This window comes from Oncorhynchus tshawytscha, linkage group LG21 (genome assembly GCF_018296145.1).
Source record: "Oncorhynchus tshawytscha isolate Ot180627B linkage group LG21, Otsh_v2.0, whole genome shotgun sequence".
NCBI lineage: Eukaryota > Metazoa > Chordata > Actinopteri > Salmoniformes > Salmonidae > Oncorhynchus > Oncorhynchus tshawytscha.
In genome coordinates, this window is record NC_056449.1 from 30642525 (window position 1) to 30665579 (window position 23055).

The window sequence follows — 23055 nt, forward strand, 5'->3', positions numbered from 1 at the left end:
GGTCAGTATGCGTCAATACTGGTCAACACGGGTCAGAATGGGACAGTGCGGGTCAGTATGAGTAAATACGGTTCAGTATATGTAAGTACAGGTCAATAAAGTTCAGTATGGGTCAGAACAAGTCAATATGGGTCAGTGGTAGTCAGTATGGGACAGTTAATCTCTAATTGAGTCACAGGGACACAACACCTGATTGACACTGACTGCATGGCCCACAGAGAGCAAGAGAAAATGTATCTCTGTCATCACAAAGCTCTGTTTCTTAATACAATATGGGTCAGTAGGGATCAATAGGGTTTACGGTCAGTTGGGCTCAGTATGAGTCAGTACGGAACAATACGGGTCAGCACGGGTCAATAGGGGTTAGGGGTCAGTATGAGTCAGTATGAGTCAGTACGGGTCAGCACGGGTTGATTGGGGGTTAGGATTAGTAGGGGTCAATACGGGTCAGTTATGGTCAGTATGATTCAGTACGGGTCAATACGGATCAGTATGGGTCAGTCCGGGTAAGTACAGATCAATACAGGTCATTCCGTGTCAGTACTGGTGGGTACTGGTCAATACGGGTCAGTACTGGTCAGTACAGGGAAGCTAATCTATAACTGGGTCACAGGGACACAACACCTCACAGACACTGACTACATGGCCCACATAGAGCAAGAGAAAATGTTTACCGATCATCACAGTTATTCTGTTCTATACAATACATCATAACTTAGAAATGATGGATCATTGAACCAGAATCTGTAACTTCTTGGGCCAGTTTCCCAGATACAGATTAAGCCTTGTCCTAGACTGAAAAGCACTGTACATGGAGATTCTCCATGTTTCGCCAATGTAAATCAGGGAAACTGCCTCTTAGAGTCAACAATATTGAAAGACCACATATTATACTCAATTCATCTTCTTATCTGTCTATTCAGAAAACTTGAATTTAAGGGTGTTTGAAATATATTGTCTTTGAATTCAATTTACAATCTCTTGAAAAATCTGAGGACTCCAGACTATCATTGACTACAGGCTTTGTGTCAACACAAGTTAATTGTGTCCGATCTTGAATAAATTGTTTGTGGCAAATAGTTCAATATAACAGGCAGGAGTAAACAATTGTTTTTCTTTTTTATTCTATTGGGCGTATCTACCGAGAGCCTGTAAAGGCCTGGAATGATACAACCATTGTTTTGTTTGCTGCCTGCAAACACGCTGGATGCTTCAGAATCCATCGGAAATTTTAAAAAAGCCAAGTTGGCGAAGAGGTATCAACGATGGCACCAACCCAGTTTTGAGAAGCAAGAGGGCGTGCGGGGAGAGGTTCACGGAGATGGATGTTGACTTGCTGAAGTCCATCAATAAAAGGCTTGCCAAACTTGATATCTTGGATATACAGTCGTGGCCAGAAGTTTTGAGAATGACACAAATGTGTCTTTAGATATTTTTGTCATGTTACTATGGAATACTGAAGTATAATTACAAGCATTTAATAAGTGTCAAAGGCTTTTATTGACAATTACATGAAGTTGATGCAAAGAGTCAATATTTGCAGTGTTGACCCTTCTTTTTCAAGACCTCTGCAATCCGCCCTGGCATTCTGTCAATTCACTTCTGGGTCACATCCTGACTGACGGCAGCCCATTTTTGCATAATCAATGCATGGAGTTTGTCAGAATTTGTGGGTTTTTGTTTGTCCACCCGCCTCTCGAGGATTGACCACAAGTTCTCAATGGGATTAAGGTCGGGGTAATTTCCCCATGGACACAAAATATCTGTGTTTTGTTCCCCGAGCCACTTAGTTATCACTTTTTCCAATTGGCAAGGTGCTCCATCATGCTGGAAAAGGCATTGTTTGTCACCAAACTATTCCTGAATGGTTGGGAGAAGTTGCTCTCGGAGGATGTGTTGGTATCATTCTTTATTCATGACTGTGTTCTTAGGCAAAAACGTGAGTGAGCCCACTCCCTTGGCTGAGAAGCAACACCACACATGAATGGTCTCAGGATGCTTTACTGTTGGCATGACACAGGACTGATGGTAGCACTCACCTTGTCTTCTCCGGACAAGCTTTTTTCCGGATGGCTCAAACAATCTGAAAAGGGATTCATCAGAGAAAATGACTTTACCCCAGTCCTCAGCAGTCCAATCCCTGTACCTTTTGCGGAATATCAGTCTGTCCCTGATATTTTTCCTGGAGAGAAGTGTCTTCTTTGCTGCCCTTCTTGACACCAGGCCATCCTCCAAAAGTCTTTGCCTTACTGTGCGTGCAGATGCACTCACACCTGCCTGCTGCCATTCCTGAGCAAGCTCTGTACTGGTGGTGCCCCGATCCTGCAGCTGAATCAAGTTTAGGAGACTGTCCTGGCGCTTGCTGGACTTTCTTGGGCGCCCTGAAGCCTTCTTCACAACAATTTAACTGCTCTCCTTGAAGTTCTTGATGATCCGAATAAATGGTTGATTTAGGTGCAATCTTACTGGCAGCAATATCCTTGCCTGTGAAGCCCTTTTTGTGCAAAACAATAATGATAGCACGTGTTTCCTTGCAGGTAACCATGGATGACAGAGGAAGAACAATGATTCCAAGCACCACCCTCCTTTTGAAGCTTCTAGTCTGTTATTCGAACTCAATCAGCATGACAGAGTGATCTCCAGCCTTGTCCTCGTCAACACTCACACCTGTGTTTACAAGAGAATCACTGACATGATGTCAGCTGGTCCTTTTGTGGCAGGGCTGAAATGCAGTGGAAATGTTTTTTGTGGGATTCAGATAATTTGCATGGCAAAGAGGGACTTTGCAATTAATTGCAATTCATCTGATCACTCTCCATAACATTCTGGAGTCTATGCAAATTGCCATCATACAAAATGATGCAGCAGACTTTGTGAAAATGTATATTTGTGTCATTCTCAAAACCTTTGGCCACGACAGTACTACGAGAGGACATCAATGCATTATGGGCCAGTCTAGAATTCAGCCAATGTCAGATTGATGATCTTAGTAAAGAGAAAACAGTGCTGAAAGGTCCTGTAGACTCTGTTCATGGCAAGATAGAGATGGTGCAAAGGGAGCACAAACAACTTATAGAAACCTTGTTGTGCAGTGTTGGGACAATCTCATCTTCTCAGTGATACCAGAGAATGACAGCAGAGCGCACTGTCCGAGACTTGATATCAACTCCACTGAAACTGCCCACAGATGTTGTGCGTAATGTCACTTTCTCCTGAGTCCATAGAATGGGTCGAGGAATGCGGCGGTCATGAAATTTTGTCAGCTGGTTATTGTCACGCAAAATACTTGTGTAATTAACATAAACACATTTAGCATCTCCACACATACAAGCCGCTCATGCGTGCCTTTGGAACATCTGCATTTAAAAAGTCTAAAAGATCAATCTAATATACAGCATCCCAATAAATCCATTATTTATTTTAGTCAGGTCAAAAAAACTATTTTAATTATACTTATTTCAGAAGAACAGAACATGAGTTTTAGTTTAGTTTAGTTGATTTAATTCGACCATTTAAAAAAACAAGCACACATAAAACTTGAAAAAGCCACACATGCACATGAATGAAATCATTGAGGATAACACACAATACAGTCTGGGACTTATTTCCCATTGTGGTCCTCTTGAGACAAGGTGGCTTGACAAGATTGAACACAGTATGTCAGTGAAATAATAAAACAATAACAGAGAAGAAGAACATCTATCTCATCATTCCAGTTACATCATAGGGGTTATTTATATGGGCCCAGAAGACATCAAACATATTTTTACTTTATGTTTAAAGCTGCCCAGAGAGGACGTTGTTTTTATGGGCAGAGGCAACTTATTCCATTCTGAGGCTCCAGTACACAAGAAAGTACCTTTCCCAGCATTACTCCTGAACCTGTATAAGCACACATCAGAAACACCTGATCTGGTGCTGTGATTGTGTGCATCCCTAACACGAGGAAAGTCATCACTTAGATATCTGGACGCAGGTCCATAAATACTCCTGTAAAGTAAACCTAGTCTAATCTGGGACACCCTAGCCTCAACAGGCATCCAGTTTAGTTCCTGAAAGCAGCTCCTGACTATGTGAGTACGTGGACGCGCCTTCAATACTACCCTGATCAGCTTATTCTGGGCTATCTGGAGCTTCCCCTTCATAAGTTTAGATAAACCCCCAAACCAGGAAGTACTAGCATAGTCAAACATAGTCAAAATGTTGTCCTACTGCACTGTATGTTATCTGGCTATGCTCCATGCTGTGGGCATGTTCATTTAGCAGACAATATATGCTTATAAGTCCCTTGCCATTATTTTATTTAAATTATTTTATATTTTTTTTATTTTTTTTTATTTCACCTTTATTTAACCAGGTAGGCCAGTTGAGAACAAGTTCTCATTTGCAACTGCGACCTGGCCAAGATAAAGCATAGCAGTGTGAGCAGACAACACAGAGTTACACATGGAATAAACAATTAACAAGTCAATAACACAGTAGAAAACAAAGGGGGGAGTCTATATACAATGTGTGCAAAAGGCATGAGGAGGTAGGCGAATAATTACAATTTTGCAGATTAACACTGGAATGATAAATGATCAGATGGTCATGTACAGGTAGAGATATTGGTGTGCAAAAGAGCAAGTAAATAAATAAAAACAGTATGGGGATGAGGTAGGTGAAAATGGGTGGGCTATTTACCAATAGACTATGTACAGCAGCAGCGATCGGTTAGCTGCTCAGATAGCTGATGTTTGAAGTTGGTGAGGGAGATAAAAGTCTCCAACTTCAGCGATTTTTGCAATTCGTTCCAGTCACAGGCAGCAGAGTACTGGAACGAAAGGCGGCCAAATGAGGTGTTGGCTTTAGGGATGATCAGTGAGATACACCTGCTGGAGCGCGTGCTACGGGTGGGTGTTGCCATCGTGACCAGTGAACTGAGATAAGGCGGAGCTTTACCTAGCATGGACTTGTAGATGACCTGGAGCCAGTGGGTCTGGCGACGAATATGTAACGAGGGCCAGCCGACCAGAGCATACAGGTCGCAGTGGTGGGTGGTATAAGGTGCTTTAGTGACAAAACGGATGGCACTGTGATAGACTGCATCCAGTTTGCTGAGTAGAGTGTTGGAAGCCATTTTGTAGATGACATCGCCGAAGTCGAGGATCGGAAGGATAGTCAGTTTTACTAGGGTAAGCTTGGCGGCGTGAGTGAAGGAGGCTTTGTTGCGGAATAGAAAGCCGACTCTTGATTTGATTTTCGATTGGAGATGTTTGATATGAGTCTGGAAGGAGAGTTTGCAGTCTAGCCAGACACCTAGGTACTTATAGATGTCCACATATTCAAGGTCGGAACCATCCAGGGTGGTGATGCTAGTCGGGCATGCGGGTGCAGGCAGCGATCGGTTGAAAAGCATGCATTTGGTTTTACTAGCGTTTAAGAGCAGTTGGAGGCCACGGAAGGAGTGTTGTATGGCATTGAAGCTTGTTTGGAGGTTAGATAGCACAGTGTCCAATGACGGGCCGAAAGTATATAGAATGGTGTCGTCTGCGTAGAGGTGGATCAGGGAATCGCCCGCAGCAAGAGCAACGTCATTGATATATACAGAGAAAAGAGTCGGCCCGAGAATTGAACCCTGTGGCACCCCCATAGAGACTGCCAGAGGACCGGACAGCATGCCCTCCGATTTGACACACTGAACTCTGTCTGCAAAGTAATTGGTGAACCAGGCAAGGCAGTCATCCGAAAAACCGAGGCTACTGAGTCTGCCGATAAGAATATGGTGATTGACAGAGTCGAAAGCCTTGGCAAGGTCAATGAAGACGGCTGCACAGTACTGTCTTTTATCGATGGCGGTTATGATATCGTTTAGTACCTTGAGTGTTGCTGAGGTGCACCCGTGACCGGCTCGGAAACCAGATTGCACAGCGGAGAAGGTACGGTGGGATTCGAGATGGTCAGTGACCTGTTTGTTGACTTGGCTTTCGAAGACCTTAGATAGGCAGGGCAGGATGGATATAGGTCTGTAACAGTTTGGGTCCAGGGTGTCTCCCCCTTTGAAAGAGGGGGATGACTGCGGCAGCTTTCCAATCCTTGGGGATCTCAGACGATATGAAAGAGAGGTTGAACAGGCTGGTAATAGGGGTTGCGACAATGGCGGCGGAAAGTTTCAGAAATAGGGGGTCCAGATTGTCAAGCCCAGCTGATTTGTACGGGTCCAGGTTTTGCAGCTCTTTCAGAACATCTGCTATCTGGATTTGGGTAAAGGAGAACCTGGAGAGGCTTGGGCGAGGAGCTGCCGGGGGCAGAGCTGTTGGCCGAGGTTGGAGTAGCCAGGCGGAAGGCATGGCCAGCCGTTGAGAAATGCTTATTGAAGTTTTCGATAATCATGGATTTATCGGTGGTGACCGTGTTACCTAGCCTCAGTGCAGTGGGCAGCTGGGAGGAGGTGCTCTTGTTCTCCATGGACTTCACAGTGTCCCAGAACTTTTTGGAGTTGGAGCTACAGGATGCAAACTTCTGCCTGAAGAAGCTGGCCTAGCTTTCCTGACTGACTGCGTGTATTGGTTCCGGACTTCTTATAGTAAGAAGAATATAATTGAACTTAACTGAATAAAATATAAATAATATTTTCTATGCACTGGAACAGCCAATGTAGGCCGGCCGTTTTGTAGGCTACCTCAGTTTTATAGCAGAGCATGTGCTCATTATGAGTTGCTGAGAAATACATATAACCACACTTATACCACTCCACTGTTTTAGTAGTTTCCCATCAGGTGATACTCTGCCCAAACCCTGTATGCCATGGGCTCTCCAACCTTGTTCCTGCAGCTACCCAGTACTCTGTGAGCCATGGGCTCTCCAACCTTGTTCCTGCATCTACCCAGTACTCTGTAAGCCATGGGCTCTCCAACCCTGTTCCTGCATCTACCCAGTACTCTGTGAGCCAAGGGCTCTCCAACCTTGTTCCTGCATCTACCCAGTACTCTGTAAGCCATGGGCTCTCCAACCCTGTTCCTGCAGCTACCCAGTACTTTGTAAGCCATGGGCTCTCCAACCCTGTTCCTGCAGCTACCCAGTACTCTGTAAGCCATGGGCTCCCCAGCCTTGTTCCTGCAGCTACCCAGTACTCTGTATGCCATGGGCTCTCCAACCCTGTTCCTGCAGCTACCCAGTACTCTGTATGCCATGGGCTCTCCAACCCTGTTCCTGCAGCTACCCAGTACTCTGTATGCCATGGGCTCTCCAACCTTGTTCCTGTAGCTACCCAGTACTCTGTATGCCATGGGCTCTCCAACAATGTTCCTGCAGCTACCCAGTACTCTGTAAGCCATGGGCTCTCCAGCCTTGTTCCTGAAGCTACCCAGTACTCTGTATGCCATGGGCTCTCCAACCTTGTTGCTACAGCTACCCAGTACTCTGTATGCCATGGGCTCTCCAACCTTGTTCCTGCATCTACCCAGTACTCTGTATGCCATGGGCTCTCCAAACTTGTTCCTACAGCTACCCAGTACTCTGTAAGCCATGGGCTCTCCAACCTTGTTGGTGCAGCTACCCAGTACTCTGTATGCCATGGGCTCTCCAACCTTGTTCCTGAAGCTACCCAGTACTCTGTAAGCCATGGGCTCTCCAATCTTGTTGCTGCAGCTACCCATTACTCTGTATGCCATGGGCTCTCCAACCTTGTTCCTGCATCTACCCAGTACTCTGTATGCCATGGGCTCTCCAACCTTGTTGCTACAGCTACCCCGTGCTTAATTTGGGAAACCAAGTGAAATCTGAACATCAACAGTAAACTGTTTTCGCAGTGAAACATTTCACTAAACTGTTGACAGCCTGTCTGCGTGCTCAAGAAATGAATAAAATAGAGAGGGTAGGACATGGAAATGCATAGTGGTGAGATATTCTGTACACAGTAGCAAAAGGTAATGTGTCAACCAATTAATTTTTTATTTTTCCTTTATTTTACTAGGCAAGTCAGTTAAGAATGTACCTTTGTAGACGAACTGTAAGCATCTCTGCACAATCAATGAACCAACAGCAAAGACCTATTGACCTATATACCTATATACCTACAGACCTATAGACCTATATACCTATAGAGTGCCTTGCAAAAGTATTCATCCCCTTGGCGTTTTTCCTATTTTGTTGCATTACAACCTGTAATTTAAATGGATTTTTATTTGGATTTCATCTAATGGATATATGCAAAATAGTCAAAATTGGTGAAGTGAAATGAAAATAATAACTATAATAAAATAAAATAAATAATAAAAATAAACGGACAAGTGAGGCGTGCATAGGTATTCACCCCTTTGCTATGGAGCCCCTAAATAAGATATTGTGCAATCAATTACCTTCAGAAGTCACATAATTAGTTAAATAAAGTGCACCTGTGTGCAATCTAAGTGTCACATGATCTCAGTATATATACAGTTGAAGTCAGAAGTTTACATACACTTTAGCCAAATACATTTAAACTCAGTTTTTCACAATTCCTGACATTTAATCCTAGCAAAAATTCCCTGTCTTAGGTCAGTTAGGATCTCCACTTTATTTTAAGAATGTGAAATGTCAGAATAATAGTAGAGAGAATGATTTATTTCAGCTTTTATTTCTTTCATCATCTTTCATTTTAACGTGGGTCAAATGTTTCGGGTAGCCTTCCAGAAGCTTCCCACAATAAGTTGTGTGAATGTTGGCCCATTCCTCCTGACAGAGCTGGTGTAACTGATTCAGATTTATATGGCCTCCTTGTTCGCACACGTTTATTCAGTTCTGCCCGCAAATTGTATATAGGATTGAGGTCTGTGCTTTGTGATGGCCACTCCAATACCTTGACTTTGTTGTCCTTATGCCATTTTGCCCATGATGCCATCTATTTTGTAAAGTGCACCAGTCCCTCCTGCAGCAAAGCACCCACACAACATGATGCTGCCATCCCCGTGCTTCACGTTTGGCCAAAAAGTTATATTTTTGTTCCATCAGACCAGAGGACATTTCTCCAAAAAGTACAATCTTTGTCCCCATGTGCAGTTGCAAACCGTAGTCTGGCTTTTTTATGCCGGGTTTGGGGCAGTGGCTTCTTCCTTGCTGAGCGGCCTTTCAGGTTATGTCAATGTAGGACTCGTTTTACTGTGGATATAGATACCTTTGAACCTGTTTCCTCCAGCATCTTCACAAGGTCCTTTGCTGATGTTCTGGCATTGATTTGCACTTTTCGCACCAAAGTACGTTCATCTCGAGGAGACAGAACACGTCTCCTTCCTGAGTGGTTTGACAGCTGCGTGATCCCATGGTGTTTATACTTGCGTACTATTGCTTGTACAGATGAATGTGGTACCTTCAGGCATTTGGAAAATGCTCCCAAGGATGAACCAGACTTGTGGATGTCTACAATTGTTATTCTGAGGTCTTGGCTGATTTCTTTTGATTTTCCCATGATGTCAAGCAAAGAGTCACTGAGTTTGAAGGTAGGCCTTGAAATACATCCACGGGTACACCTCCAATTGACTCAAATTATGTCAATTAGCCTATCAGAAGCTTCTAAAGCCATGACATAATTTTCTGGAATTTTCCAAGCTGTTGAAAGGCATAGTCAACTTGGTGTATGTAAACTTTTGACCCACTGGAATTGTGATTCAGTGAATTATAAGTGAAATAATCTGTCTGTAAACAATTGTTGGAAAAATTACTTGTGTCATGCACAAAGTAGATTTCCTATCCAACTTGTCAAAACTGTAGTTTGTTAACATGACATTTGTGGAGTGGTTGAAAAACTAGTTTTAATGACTCCAACTTAAGTGTATGTAAACTTCCGACTTTACCTGTAGACCTGTTCTGAAAGGCCCCAGAGTCTGCAACACAACTAAGCAAGGGGCACCACCAAGCAAGCGGCACTATGAAGACCAAGGAGCTCTCCAACCTCTCAGGAACAAAGTTATGGAGAAGTACAGACCAGGGTTGGGGTATAAAGAAATATCTGAAACTTTGAACATTCCACGGAGCACCATTGAATCCATTATTAAAAAATGGAAAGAATATGGCACCACAACAAACCTGCCAAGAGAGGGCCGCCCACAAAAACTCACGTACCAGGCAAGGAGGGCATTATTTAGAGAGGTAACAAAGTGTCATGACATTGGCCTGGGGGGTAGGTTTATGACAGTCATAAATACCTCTTTCCCCCTTTTTCCTCTCTCTACACTACTGAGGTTACATTTGCAAAACCCTTGGTTAACATAGAGATTCTGGGAACGTCAGAAGGTGGGGGGAAATAAACTTTACTCTGGCAATCCGATCAATGGAACATATGCGGTGGCACTTAATGAATATGATGTCAGTACGGTTGTCATCTGAGACATTCTCATCAATGATAAGATGACAAACTCTACAGTGGAAAGTCTACACATCAGAGTTATCGGATTCACATGAAACTGTTGTTCAATTTAAATGTTTGAATATGAAATTAGTTGTGATGGGATGAAATGTGATTTAAAATGTGAAATCTGGGTTCTCATAAGATAGGGTTCTGCTCAATCAGTGGCCCGCCCCTTGTTGACAATATAACCTCCTGTTCCGAGGATGGAGGACGACGGTCCGATGTCAGAATGGTTCAGATAATAACTACAGAATTAAGCTAACATCAGCATGAGCCTTGGTTGCGAATGTTATGAACTTTGAACTCTTATTCGCTACAGAAGTGATACCTCCTAGCTCATCATTTCAAAGCATTATGACATCAAGGTGGCATCTGGCCTTCCAAAAGCAGTAGTCAGAGTTGATGGGTGTTGCTTAGGTGGAGGAGGATATCTTGACGGAGAGGGAGGTTGATGAAATCCTGCCGGAGAGGAAGGTTGATGAAATCCTGCCGGAGAGGGAGGTTGATGAAATCCTGCCGGAGAGGGAGGTTGATGAATTGGGTCCTACGGGTGGTAGAGTACATCCTGTAGATGTGCCACTAGGGGAGTTAGAACGAAAGACAAAGTTGAAGCAATGAAAATTTGAGCTTGAGCACAGGGAAAAAGAACAAGAACAAGAGTGTGCAGCCAGACTAGAACAAGAAGAATGTGCAGCCAGACTAGAACAAGAAGAGTGTGCAGCCAGACTAGAACAAGAAGAATGTGCAGCCAGACTAGAACAAGAACAAGAAGAACGTGCAGCCAGACTAGAACTAGAAGAATGTGCAGCCAGAAAAGAACAAGACGAAGAAGAAAGTGCAGCCAGAAAATAACAAGAAGAACGTGCAGCCAGAAAAGAACAAGAAGAATGTGTGCAGCCAGACTAGAACAAGAACAAAAAGAATGTGCAGCTAGAAAAGAACAAGAAGAATGTGCAGCCAGATTAGAACAAGTACAAGAAGAATGTGCAGCCAGATTAGCACAAGAACTAGAAGAATGTGCAGCCAGAACAAGAACAAGAAGAATGTGCAGCCAGATTAGAACAAACACAAGAAGAATGTGCAGCCAGATTAGCACAAGAACAAGAAGAATGTGCAGCCAGATTAGCACAAGAACTAGAAGAATGTGCAGACAGAAAAGAACAAGAAGAATGTGCAGCCAGATTAGAACAAACACAAGAAGAATGTGCAGCCAGATTAGAACAAACACAAGAAGAATGTGCAGCCAGATTAGAACAAACACAAGAAGAATGTGCAGCCAGATTAGAACAAACACAAGAAGAATGTGCAGCCAGATTAGAACAAGAACTAGAAGAATGTGCAGCCAGATTAGAACAAACACAAGAAGAATGTGCAGCCAGATTAGAACAAGAACTAGAAGAATGTGCAGCCAGATTAGAACAAACACAAGAAGAATGTGCAGCCAGATTAGAACAAGAACAAGAAGAATGTGCAGCCAGATTAGAACAAGAACTAGAAGAATGTGCAGCCAGATTAGAACAAGAACTAGAAGAATGTGCAGCCAGATTAGAACAATAACTAGAAGAATGTGCAGCCAGATTAGAACAAGAACCAGAAGAATGTGTACCAGAAAATAACAAGAAGAATGTGCAGCCAGACAAGAACAAGAAGAATGTGCAGCCAGACTAGAAAAATAAGAACGTTCAGCCAGACTAGAACAAGAAGAATGTGCAGCCAGATTAGAACAAGAAGAATGTGCAGCCAGACTAGAACAAGAAGAATGTGCAGGCAGACTAGAACAAGAAGAATGTGCAGCCAGACTAGAACAAGAAGAAGAAGAATGTGCAGCCAGAAAAGAACAAGAAGAATGTGCAGCCAGACTAGAACAAGAAGAAGAAGAATGTGCAGCCAGAAAAGAACAAGAAGAATGTGCAGCCAGACTAGAACAAGAAGAATGTGCAGCCAGACTAGAACAAGAAGAAGAAGAATGTGCAGCCAGAAAAGAACAAGAAGAACGTGCAGCCAGACTAGAACAAGAACAAGAAGAACGTGCAGCCAGAAATGAACAAGAAGAATGTGCAGCCAGAAAAGAACAAGAAGAACATGCAGCCAGACTAGAACAAGAAGAAGAAGAATGTGCAGCCAGAAAAGAACAAGAAGAACGTGCAGCCAGAAAAGAACAAGAAGAACGTGCAGCCAGACTAGAACAAGAAGAAGAAGAATGTGCAGCCAGACTAGAACAAGAAGAAGAAGAATGTGCAGCCAGAAAAGAACAAGAAGAATGTGCAGCCAGACTAGAACAAGAAGAAGAAGAATGTGCAGCCAGAAAAGAACAAGAAGAACGTGCAGCCAGACTAGAACAAGAACAAGAAGAACGTGCAGCCAGAAATGAACAAGAAGAATGTGCAGCCAGAAAAGAACAAGAAGAACATGCAGCCAGACTAGAACAAGAACAAGAAGAACGTGCAGCCAGAAAAGAACAAGAAGAACGTGCAGCCAGAAAAGAACAAGAAGAACGTGCAGCCAGACTAGAACAAGAAGAAGAAGAATGTGCAGCCAGAAAAGAACAAGAAGAATGTGCAGCCAGATTAGAACAAGAAGAAGAAGAATGTGCAGCCATAAAAGAACAAGAAGAACGTGCAGCCAGACTAGAACAAGAACAAGAAGAAGCAGCCAGAAATGAACAAGAAGAATGTGCAGCCATAAAAGAACAAGAAGAATGTGCAGCCAGATTAGAACAAGAAGAATGTGCAGCCAGATTAGAACAAGAACAAGAAGAATGTGCAGTCAGATTAGAACAAGAACAAGAAGAATGTGCAGCCAGAGTAGAACAAGAAGAATGTGCAGCCAGACTAGAACAAGAACATGAAGAATGTACAGCCAGATTAGAACAAGAACAAGAAGAATGTGCAGCCAGACTAGAACAAGAAGAATGTGCAGCCATAAAAGAACAAGAAGAATGTGCAGCCAGATTAGAACAAGAACAAGAAGAATGTGCAGCCAGATTAGAACAAGAACAAGAAGAATGTGCAGCCAGACTAGAACAAGAAGAATGTGCAGCCAGACTAGAACAAGAAGCATGTGCAGCCAGACTAGAACAAGAACATGAAGAACGTGCAGCCAGACTAGAACAAGAACAAGAAGAAGCCAGAAAAGAACAAGAAGAATGTGCAGCCAGACTAGAAAAGAACAGCCAGAAGAACAAGAAGAATGTGCAGCCAGACTAGAACAAGAACATGAAGAACGTGCAGCCAGACTAGAACAAGAACAAGAAGAACGTGCAGCCAGACTAGAACAAGAAGAATGTGCAGCCAGACTAGAACTAGAAGAATGTGCAGCCAGACTAGAACAAGAAGAAGAAGAATGTGCAGCCAGAAAAGAACAAGAAGAATGTGCAGCCAGAAAAGAACAAGAAGAAGAAGAATGTGCAGCCAGACTAGAACAAGAACAAGAAGAATGTGCAGCCAGAAAAGAACAAGAAGAACGTGCAGCCAGAAAAGAACAAGAAGAACGTGCAGCCAGACTAGAACAAGAACAAGAAGAATGTGCAGCCAGACTAGAAAAAGAACAAGAAGAACGTGCAGCCAGACTAGAACAAGAACAAGAAGAATGTGCAGCCAGAAAAGAACAAGAAGAACGTGCAGCCAGAAAAGAACAAGAAGAACGTGCAGCCAGACTAGAACAAGAAGAAGAAGAATGTGCAGCCAGAAAAGAACAAGAAGAACGTGCAGCCAAAAAGAACAAGAAGAACGTGCAGCCAGACTAGAACAAGAACATGAAGAATGTGCAGCCAGACTAGAACAAGAACAAGAAGAACGTGCAGCCAGAAAAGAACAAGAAGAATGTGCAGCCAGACTAGAACAAGAAGAATGTGCAGCCAGACTAGAACAAGAAGAATGTGCAGCCAGACTAGAACAAGAACAAGAAGAACGTGCAGCCAGACTAGAACAAGAAGAAGAAGAATGTGCAGCCAGAAAAGAACAAGAAGAACGTGCAGCCAGAAAAGAACAAGAAGAACGTGCAGCCAGACTAGAACAAGAAGAAGAAGAATGTGCAGCCAGACTAGAAAAGAACAAGAAGAACGTGCAGCCAGACTAGAACAAGAACAAGAAGAACGTGCAGCCAGACTAGAACAAGAACAAGAAGAACGTGCAGCCAGACTAGAACAAGAAGAAGAAGAATGTGCAGCCAGAAAAGAACAAGAAGAACGTGCAGCCAGAAAAGAACAAGAAGAACGTGCAGCCAGACTAGAACAAGAAGAAGAAGAATGTGCAGCCAGAAAAGAACAAGAAGAACGTGCAGCCAGAAAAGAACAAGAAGAACGTGCAGCCAGACTAGAACAAGAACATGAAGAACGTGCAGCCAGACTAGAACAAGAACAAGAAGAACGTGCAGCCAGAAAAGAACAAGAAGAATGTGCAGCCAGACTAGAACAAGAAGAATGTGCAGCCAGACTAGAACAAGAAGAATGTGCAGCCAGACTAGAACAAGAACATGAAGAACGTGCAGCCAGACTAGAACAAGAACAAGAAGAACGTGCAGCCAGACTAGAACAAGAAGAATGTGCAGCCAGACTAGAACTAGAAGAATGTGCAGCCAGACTAGAACAAGAAGAAGAAGAATGTGCAGCCAGAAAAGAACAAGAAGAATGTGCAGCCAGAAAAGAACAAGAAGAACGTGCAGCCAGAAAAGAACAAGAAGAACGTGCAGCCAGACTAGAACAAGAAGAAGAAGAATGTGCAGCCAGAAAAGAACAAGAAGAACGTGCAGCCAGACTAGAACAAGAAGAAGAAGAATGTGCAGCCAGAAAAGAACAAGAAGAACGTGCAGCCAGACTAGAACAAGAAGAAGAAGAATGTGCAGCCAGAAAAGAACAAGAAGAACGTGCAGCCAGAAAAGAACAAGAAGAACGTGCAGCTAGATTAGCACAAGAACAAGAAGAACGTGCAGCCAGCCTAGAACTAGAAGAACGTGTGCATGCCATTCGATTGAAAGAGATGGAAGTGTAAGCTTACGAGTTGGTCCGAGTTGGTACTGGTGAAGAGGGTCTCATTCATTTTGGTAAACAATTTGGCTGGATGGATGTTGTTTGTAAGGAACCCAATGTAGAGGAACCTAGTCTGTTAGTGCTGTATAGACAACAACTATAGTCTGTTGGTACTGTATAGACAACCATTTTAGTCTGTTGGTACTGTACTGTATAGACAACCACTATAGTCTGTTGGTACTGTACTGTATAGACAACCACTATAGTCTGTTGGCACTGTATAGACAACCACTATAGTCTGTTGGTACTGTATAGACAACCATTATAGTCTGTTGGTACTGTATAGACAACCATTATAGTCTGTTGGTACTATATAGACAACCACTATAGTCTGTCGGTGCTGTATAGACAACCACTATAGTCTATTGGTACTGTATAGACAACCATTATAGTCTGTTGGTACTGTACTGTATAGACAACCACTATAGTCTGTTGGTACTGTACTGTATAGACAACCACTATAGTCTGTTGGTACTGTATAGACAACCCCTATAGTCTGTTGGTACTGTATAGACAACCACTATAGTCTGTTGTTACTGTACTGTATAGACCACCACTATAGTCTGTTGGTACTGTATAGACAACCACTATAGACTGTTTGTACTGTATACACAACCACTATCGTCTGTTGGTTCTAACTATCTCTTGGGGATGTAGGGGAGGTGACCGGAGCTCAGAGGCCAATCAGACGGACTTCTCTTGGGGATGTAGAGGAGGTGACCAGAGCTCAGAGGCCAATCAGGAGGACTATCTCTTGGGGATGTAGAGGAGGTGACCAGGACTTGGTTAGGTGTGGTGCTGCTAGAGACATGGTTAGGTGTGTGGTGCAGGTGCTGGTGGAGACATGGTTAGGTATGGTGCTGGTGGGGACATGGTTAGGTGTGTGGTGATAGTGGAGACATGGTTAGGTGTGTGTTGCAGATGCTGGTGAAGACATGGTTAGGTATGGTGCTGGTAGGGACATGGTTAGGTGTGTGGTGATAGTGGAGACAGTTAGGTGTGTGGTGATAGTGGAGACATTGTTAGGTTTGTGGTGATAATGGAGACATGGTTGGGTGTGGTGCTGGTGGGGACATGGTTAGGTGTGGTGCTGGTGGGGACATGGTTAGGTATGTGGTGCTGGTGGAGACATGGTTAGGTGTGTGGTGATAGTGGAGACATGGTTAGGTGTGTGGTGCAGGTGCTGCTGGAGACATGGTTAGGTGTGATGCTGGTGGGGACATGGTTAGGTGTGTGGTGATAAAGACATGGTTAGGGGTGTGGTGCTGGTGGGACATGGTTAGGTGTGGTGCTGGTGGGGACATGGTTAGGTGTGTGATGCTGGTAGGGACATGGTTAGGTGTGTGGTGCTGGTGGGGACATGGTTAGGTGTGTGGTGCAGGTGCTGGTGGAGACATGGTTAGGTGTGTGGTGCAGGTGCTGGTGGGGACATGGTTAGGTGTGTGGTGCTGGTGGGGACATGGTTAGGTGTGTGGTGCAGGTGCTGGTGGAGACATGGTTAGGTGTGTGGTGCAGGTGCTGGTGGAGACATGGTTAGGTGTGATGCTGGTGGGGACATGGTTAGGTGTGTGGTGATAGAGACATGGTTAGGGGTGTGGTGCTGGTGGGACATGGTTAGGTGTGGTGCTGGTGGGGACATGGTTAGGTGTGTGGTGCTGGTGAAGACATGGTTAGGTGTGTGGTGCTGGTGGGGACATGGTTAGGTGTGTGGTGCTGGTGGGGACATGGTTAGCTATGTGGTGCTGGTGGGGACATGGTTAGGTGTGTGGAGACATGGTTAGGTGTGTGGTGCAGGTGCTGGTGGAGACATGGTTAGGTGTGGTGCTGGTGGGGACATGGTTAGGTGTGTGGTGATAGTGGAGACATGGTTAGGTGTGTGGTGCAGGTGCTGGTGGAGACATGGTTAGGTGTGTGGTGCAGGTGCTGGTGGAGACATGGTTAGGTGTGATGCTGGTGGGGACATGGTTAGGTGTGTGGTGATAGAGACATGGTTAGGGGTGTGGTGCTGGTGGGACATGGTTAGGTGTGGTGCTGGTGGGGACATGGTTAGGTGTGTGGTGCTGGTGAAGACATGGTTAGGTGTGTGGTGCTGGTGGGGACATGGTTAGGTGTGTGGTGCTGGTGGGGACATGGTTAGCTATGTGGTGCTGGTGGGGACATGGTTAGGTGTGTGGAGACATGGTTAGGTGTGTGGTGCAGGTGCTGGTGGAGACATGGTTAGGTGTGGTGCTGGTGGGGACATGGTTAGGTGTGTGGTGATAGTGGAGACATGGTTAGGTGTGTGGTGATATTGGAGACATGGTTAGGTGTGGTGCTGGTGGGGACATGGTTAGGTGTGTGGTGCTGGTGGGGACATGGTTAGCTATGTGGTGCTGGTGGGGACATGGTTAGGTGTGTGGAGACATGGTTAGGTGTGTGGTGCAGGTGCTGGTGGAGACATGGTTAGGTGTGGTGCTGGTGGGGACATGGTTAGGTGTGTGGTGAGAGTGGAGACATGTTTAGGTGTGTGGTGATATTGGAGACATGGTTAGATGTGGTGCTGGTGGGGACATGGTTAGGTGTGTGGTGATAGTGGAGACATGGTTAGGTGTGGTGCTGGTGGGGACATGGTTAGATGTGGTGCTTGTGGGGACATGGTTAGGTGTGTGGTGATAGAGAAATGGTAAGGTGTGGTGCTGGTGGGGACATGGTTAGGTATGTGGTGATAGTGGAGACATGGTTAGGTGTGGTGCTGGTGGGGACATGGTTAGGTATGTGGTGCTGGTAGGGACATGGTTAGGTGTGGTGCAGGTGCTGCTGGAGACATGGTTAGGTGTGATGCTGGTGGGGACATGGTTAGGTGTGTGGTGATAGAGACATGGTTAGGGGTGTGGTGCTGGTGGGACATGGTTAGGTGTGGTGCTGGTAGGGACATGGTTAGGTGTGTGGTGCTGGTGAAGACATGGTTAGGTATGTGGTGCTGGTGGGGACATGGTTAGGTGTGTGGTGCTGGTGGGGACATGGTTAGCTATGTGGTGCTGGTGGGGACATGGTTAGGTGTGTGGAGACATGGTTAGGTGTGTGGTGCAGGTGCTGGTGGAGACATGGTTAGGTGTGGTGCTGGTGGGGACATGGTTAGGTGTGTGGTGATAGTGGAGACATGGTTAGATGTGTGGTGATATTGGAGACATGGTTGGGGACATGGTTAGATGTGGTGCTGGTGGGGACATGGTTAGGTGTGTGGTGATAGAGACATGGTAAGGTGTGGTGCTGGTGGGGACATGGTTAGGTGTGTGGTGATAGTGGAGACATGATTAGGTGTGGTGCTGGTGGGGACATGGTTAGGTGTGTGTGGTGACTGCTGGTGGGGACATGGTTAGATGTGGTGCTGGTGGGGACATGGTTAGGTGTGTGGTGATAGAAATGGAGGTGTGGTGCTGGTGGAGACATGGTTAGGTGTGTGGTGAGGTGCTGGTGGAGACATGGTTAGGTGTGTGCTGGTGGGGACATGGTTAGGTGTGTGGTGGAGTACATGTGATATTGGAGACATGGTTAGATGTGGTGCTGGTGGGGACATGGTTAGGTGTGTGGTGATAGTGGAGACATGGTTAGGTGTGGTGCTGGTGGGGACATGGTTAGATGTGGTGCTTGTGGGGACATGGTTAGGTGTGTGGTGATAGAGAAATGGTAAGGTGTGGTGCTGGTGGGGACATGGTTAGGTATGTGGTGATAGTGGAGACATGGTTAGGTGTGGTGCTGGTGGGGACATGGTTAGGTATGTGGTGCTGGTGGGGACATGGTTAGTGTGTGGTGCAGGTGCTGCTGGAGACATGGTTAGGTGTGATGCTGGTGGGGACATGGTTAGGTGTGTGGTGATAGAGACATGGTTAGGGGTGTGGTGCTGGTGGGACATGGTTAGGTGTGGTGCTGGTGGGGACATGGTTAGGTGTGTGGTGCTGGTGAAGACATGGTTAGGTATGTGGTGCTGGTGGGGACATGGTTATGTGTGTGGTGCTGGTGGGGACATGGTTAGCTATGTGGTGCTGGTGGGGACATGGTTAGGTGTGTGGAGACATGGTTAGGTGTGTGGTGCAGGTGCTGGTGGAGACATGGTTAGGTGTGGTGCTGGTGGGGACATGGTTAGGTGTGTGGTGATATGTGGAGACATGGTTAGGTGTGGTGCTGGTGGGGACATGGTTAGATGTGGTGCTGGTGGGGACATGGTTAGGTGTGTGGTGATAGAGACATGGTAAGGTGTGGTGCTGGTGGGGACATGGTTAGGTGTGTGGTGATAGTGGAGACATGATTAGGTGTGGTGCTGGTGGGGACATGGTTAGATGTGGTGCTGGTGGGGACATGGTTAGGTGTGTGGTGATAGTGGAGCCATGGTTCGGTGTGTGGTGATAGTGGAGACATGGTTAGGTGTGTGGTGATATTGGATACATGGTAAGGTGTGGTGCTGGTGGGGACATGGTTAGGTGTGTGGTGATAGTGGAGACATGGTTAGGTGTGGTGCTGGTGGGGACATGGTTAGATGTGGTGCTGGTGGGGACATGGTTAGGTGTGTGGTGATGTGGTAAGGTGTGGTGCTGGTGGGGACATGGTTAGGTATGTGGTGATAGTGGAGACATGGTTAGGTGTGGTGCTGGTGGGGACATGGTTAGGTATGTGGTGCTGGTGGGGACATGGTTAGGTGTGTGGTGCAGGTGCTGCTGGAGACATGGTTAGGTGTGATGCTGGTGGGGACATGGTTAGGTGTGTGGTGATAGAGACATGGTTAGGGGTGTGGTGCTGGTGGGACATGGTTAGGTGTGGTGCTGGTGGGGACATGGTTAGGTGTGTGGTGCTGGTGAAGACATGGTTAGGTATGTGGTGCTGGTGGGGACATGGTTATGTGTGTGGTGCTGGTGGGGACATGGTAGCTATGTGGTGCTGGTGACATGTTTAGGTGTGTGGAGACATGGTTAGGTGTGTGGTGCAGGTGCTGGTGGAGACATGGTTAGGTGTGGTGCTGGTGGGGACATGGTTAGGTGTGTGGTGATAGTGGAGACATGGTTAGATGTGTGGTGATATTGGAGACATGGTTAGGTGTGGTGCTGGTGGGGACATGGTTAGATGTGGTGCTGGTGGGGACATGGTTAGGTGTGTGGTGATAGAGACATGGTAAGGTGTGGTGCTGGTGGGGACATGGTTAGGTGTGTGGTGTAGTGGAGACATGGTTAGGTGTGGTGCTGGTGGGGACATGGTTAGATGTGGTGCTGGTGGGGACATTGTTAGGTGTGTGGTGATAGTGGAGCCATGGTTCGGTGTGTGGTGATAGTGGAGACATGGTTAGGTGTGTGGTGATATTGGAGACATGGTAAGGTGTGGTGCTGGTAGGGACATGGTTAGGTGTGTGGTGATAGTGGAGACATGGTTAGGTGTGTGGTGCTGGTGGGGACATGGTTAGATGTGGTGCTGGTGGGGACATGGTTAGGTGTGTGGTGGTGGAGCCATGGTTAGGTGTGGTGCTGGTGGGGACATGGTTAGGTTATTGGTGCTGGTGGGGACATGGTTAGGTGTGTGGTGATAGTGGAGACATGGTGAGGTGTGTGGTGCAGGTGCTGCTGGAGACATGGTTAGGTGTGATGCTGGTGGGGACATTGTTAGGTGTGTGGTGATAGAGACATGGTTAGGGGTGTGGTGCTGGTGGGGACATGGTTAGGTGTGGTGCTGGTGGGGACATGGTTAGGTGTGTGGTGCTGGTGGGGACATGGTTAGGTGTGTGGTGCTGGTGGGGACATGGTTAGGTGTGTGGAGACATGGTTAGGTGTGTGGTGCATGTGGAGACATGGTTAGGTGTGGTGCTGGTGGGGACATGGTTAGGTGTGTGGTGCTGGTGGGGGACATGGTTAGGTGTGTGGTGCAGGTGCTGGTGGAGACATGGTTAGGTGTGTGGAGACATGGTTAGGTGTGTGGTGCAGGTGGGGACATGGTTAGGTGTGTGGTGCAGGTGCTGGTGGGGACATGGTTAGGTGTGGTGCTGGTGGAGACATGGTTAGGTGTGTGGTGATAGAGACATGATTAGGTGTGGTGCTGGTGGGGACATGGTTTGGTGTGGTGCTGGTGGGGACATGGTTAGGTGTGTGGTGCTGGTGGGGACATGGTTAGGTGTGTGGTGCAGGTGCTGGTGGAGACATGGTTAGGGTTGTGGTGCTGGTGGGGACATGGTTAGTTGTGTGGTGCTGGTGGAGACATGGTTAGGTGTGTGGTGCTGGTGGGGGCATGGTTAGGTGTGTGGTGCTGATGGGGACATGGTTAGGTGTGTGGTGCTGGTGGGGACATGGTTAGTTGTGTGGTGATAGTGGAGACATGGATAGGTGTGTGGTGCAGGTGCAGGTTTAGGTGGAGACATGGTTAGGTGTGTGGTGCTGATGCTGATGCTGGTGGAGACCTACTCTGTAACCTTCTAGTGGGGCTCTCTCCCGACAGCAGTTTCCTCTGCGTGTAGGGTGAGTGGTTGGGCATTGCCAAGAAGGATACATCGTGGGTTTGCAACTTGTACCAGTGGGCTGTGTCGTCCATCAATGCTGTCTCCAGGTTTATGAGGATCTGACAACACAATACATGTATTCACTGACTTAGCAGAAGAGATAACAGACCATGTAAAACATGTGATCCAAACAGAAACGTTGGGCTGATGCTCTCTTCAGCCAAAGATCGAAGATAATGAGTTGTAATTATAAAATTGTAGAAGGAGAGAAATAAAATTCCAAATACAACATCTAACCCAAAGTCTAAATCTACAAAGACTATTTCTGTATCATTTGTAAAAGTGAGAACATTCTGTACATCCTAGTGTAGATACTTGAATCGTGATCGGACGATGTATTAGTTCTGTTGTGTTATGTCAGATTATGTTATATTACATTGTTATGTTAAATTATATGATGTTATGTAATATTATCTTACATTATTTTTAAAACTTTATTTAACTAGGCAAGTCAGTTAATTAAGAACAAATTATTATTTTCAATGATGGCCTAGGAACAGTGGGTTATAACAGAATGACTTGCAACCATCCAGTTACTAGTCCAATGCTCTAACCACTAGGCCACACTGCCACCCCATTATGTTACATTATGTTACATTATGTTACGTTATGCTACGTTATGTTATATTACATTACGTTATGCTAAAAAAATATATGTTACATTATGTTACGTTATGCTACGTTATGTTATATTACATTACGTTATGCTAAAAAAATATATGTTACATTATTATTATATTATGTTACATTATATTATGTTACATTATGTTAAATTATGTTATTATATGTTACATTACGTTATGCAAAAAAATATATGTTACATTATGTTGCATGTTATGATGTATATCTGTTATCTTACATTGTGTTATGTTACATTATGTTACATTATATTATGTTACATTATGTTAAATTAGGTTATGTTACATTATGTTATGTTACATTACGTTATGCTAAAAAATATATGTTACATTATGTTGCATGATATGATGGATTACGTTATGTTAAGTGATGTTATGGTATGTTACATTATGTTATGTTACATTGTTATGTTACATCATCTTACGTTAGATTACATTATATTATGTTTTGTTACATTACATTACATTTTGTTAATTGACATCATTTTATTTTATGTTAACTTATGTAATATGATGT

The 23055-nt window shown here is 45.2% G+C and overlaps 1 protein-coding gene across 1 annotated transcript in view; it reads right to left on the reverse strand.

The window, feature by feature from the left end:
* LOC112229178 (regulating synaptic membrane exocytosis protein 2-like) overlaps positions 1-23055 on the reverse strand; it is a 141833-nt gene that overhangs the window by 77663 nt on the left and 41115 nt on the right. Inside the window, exon 7 of the mRNA XM_042303008.1 lies at positions 21806-21959. Coding sequence (XP_042158942.1) covers positions 21806-21959 — 154 coding nt within the window. The remainder of the gene's footprint in view (positions 1-21805; positions 21960-23055) is intronic.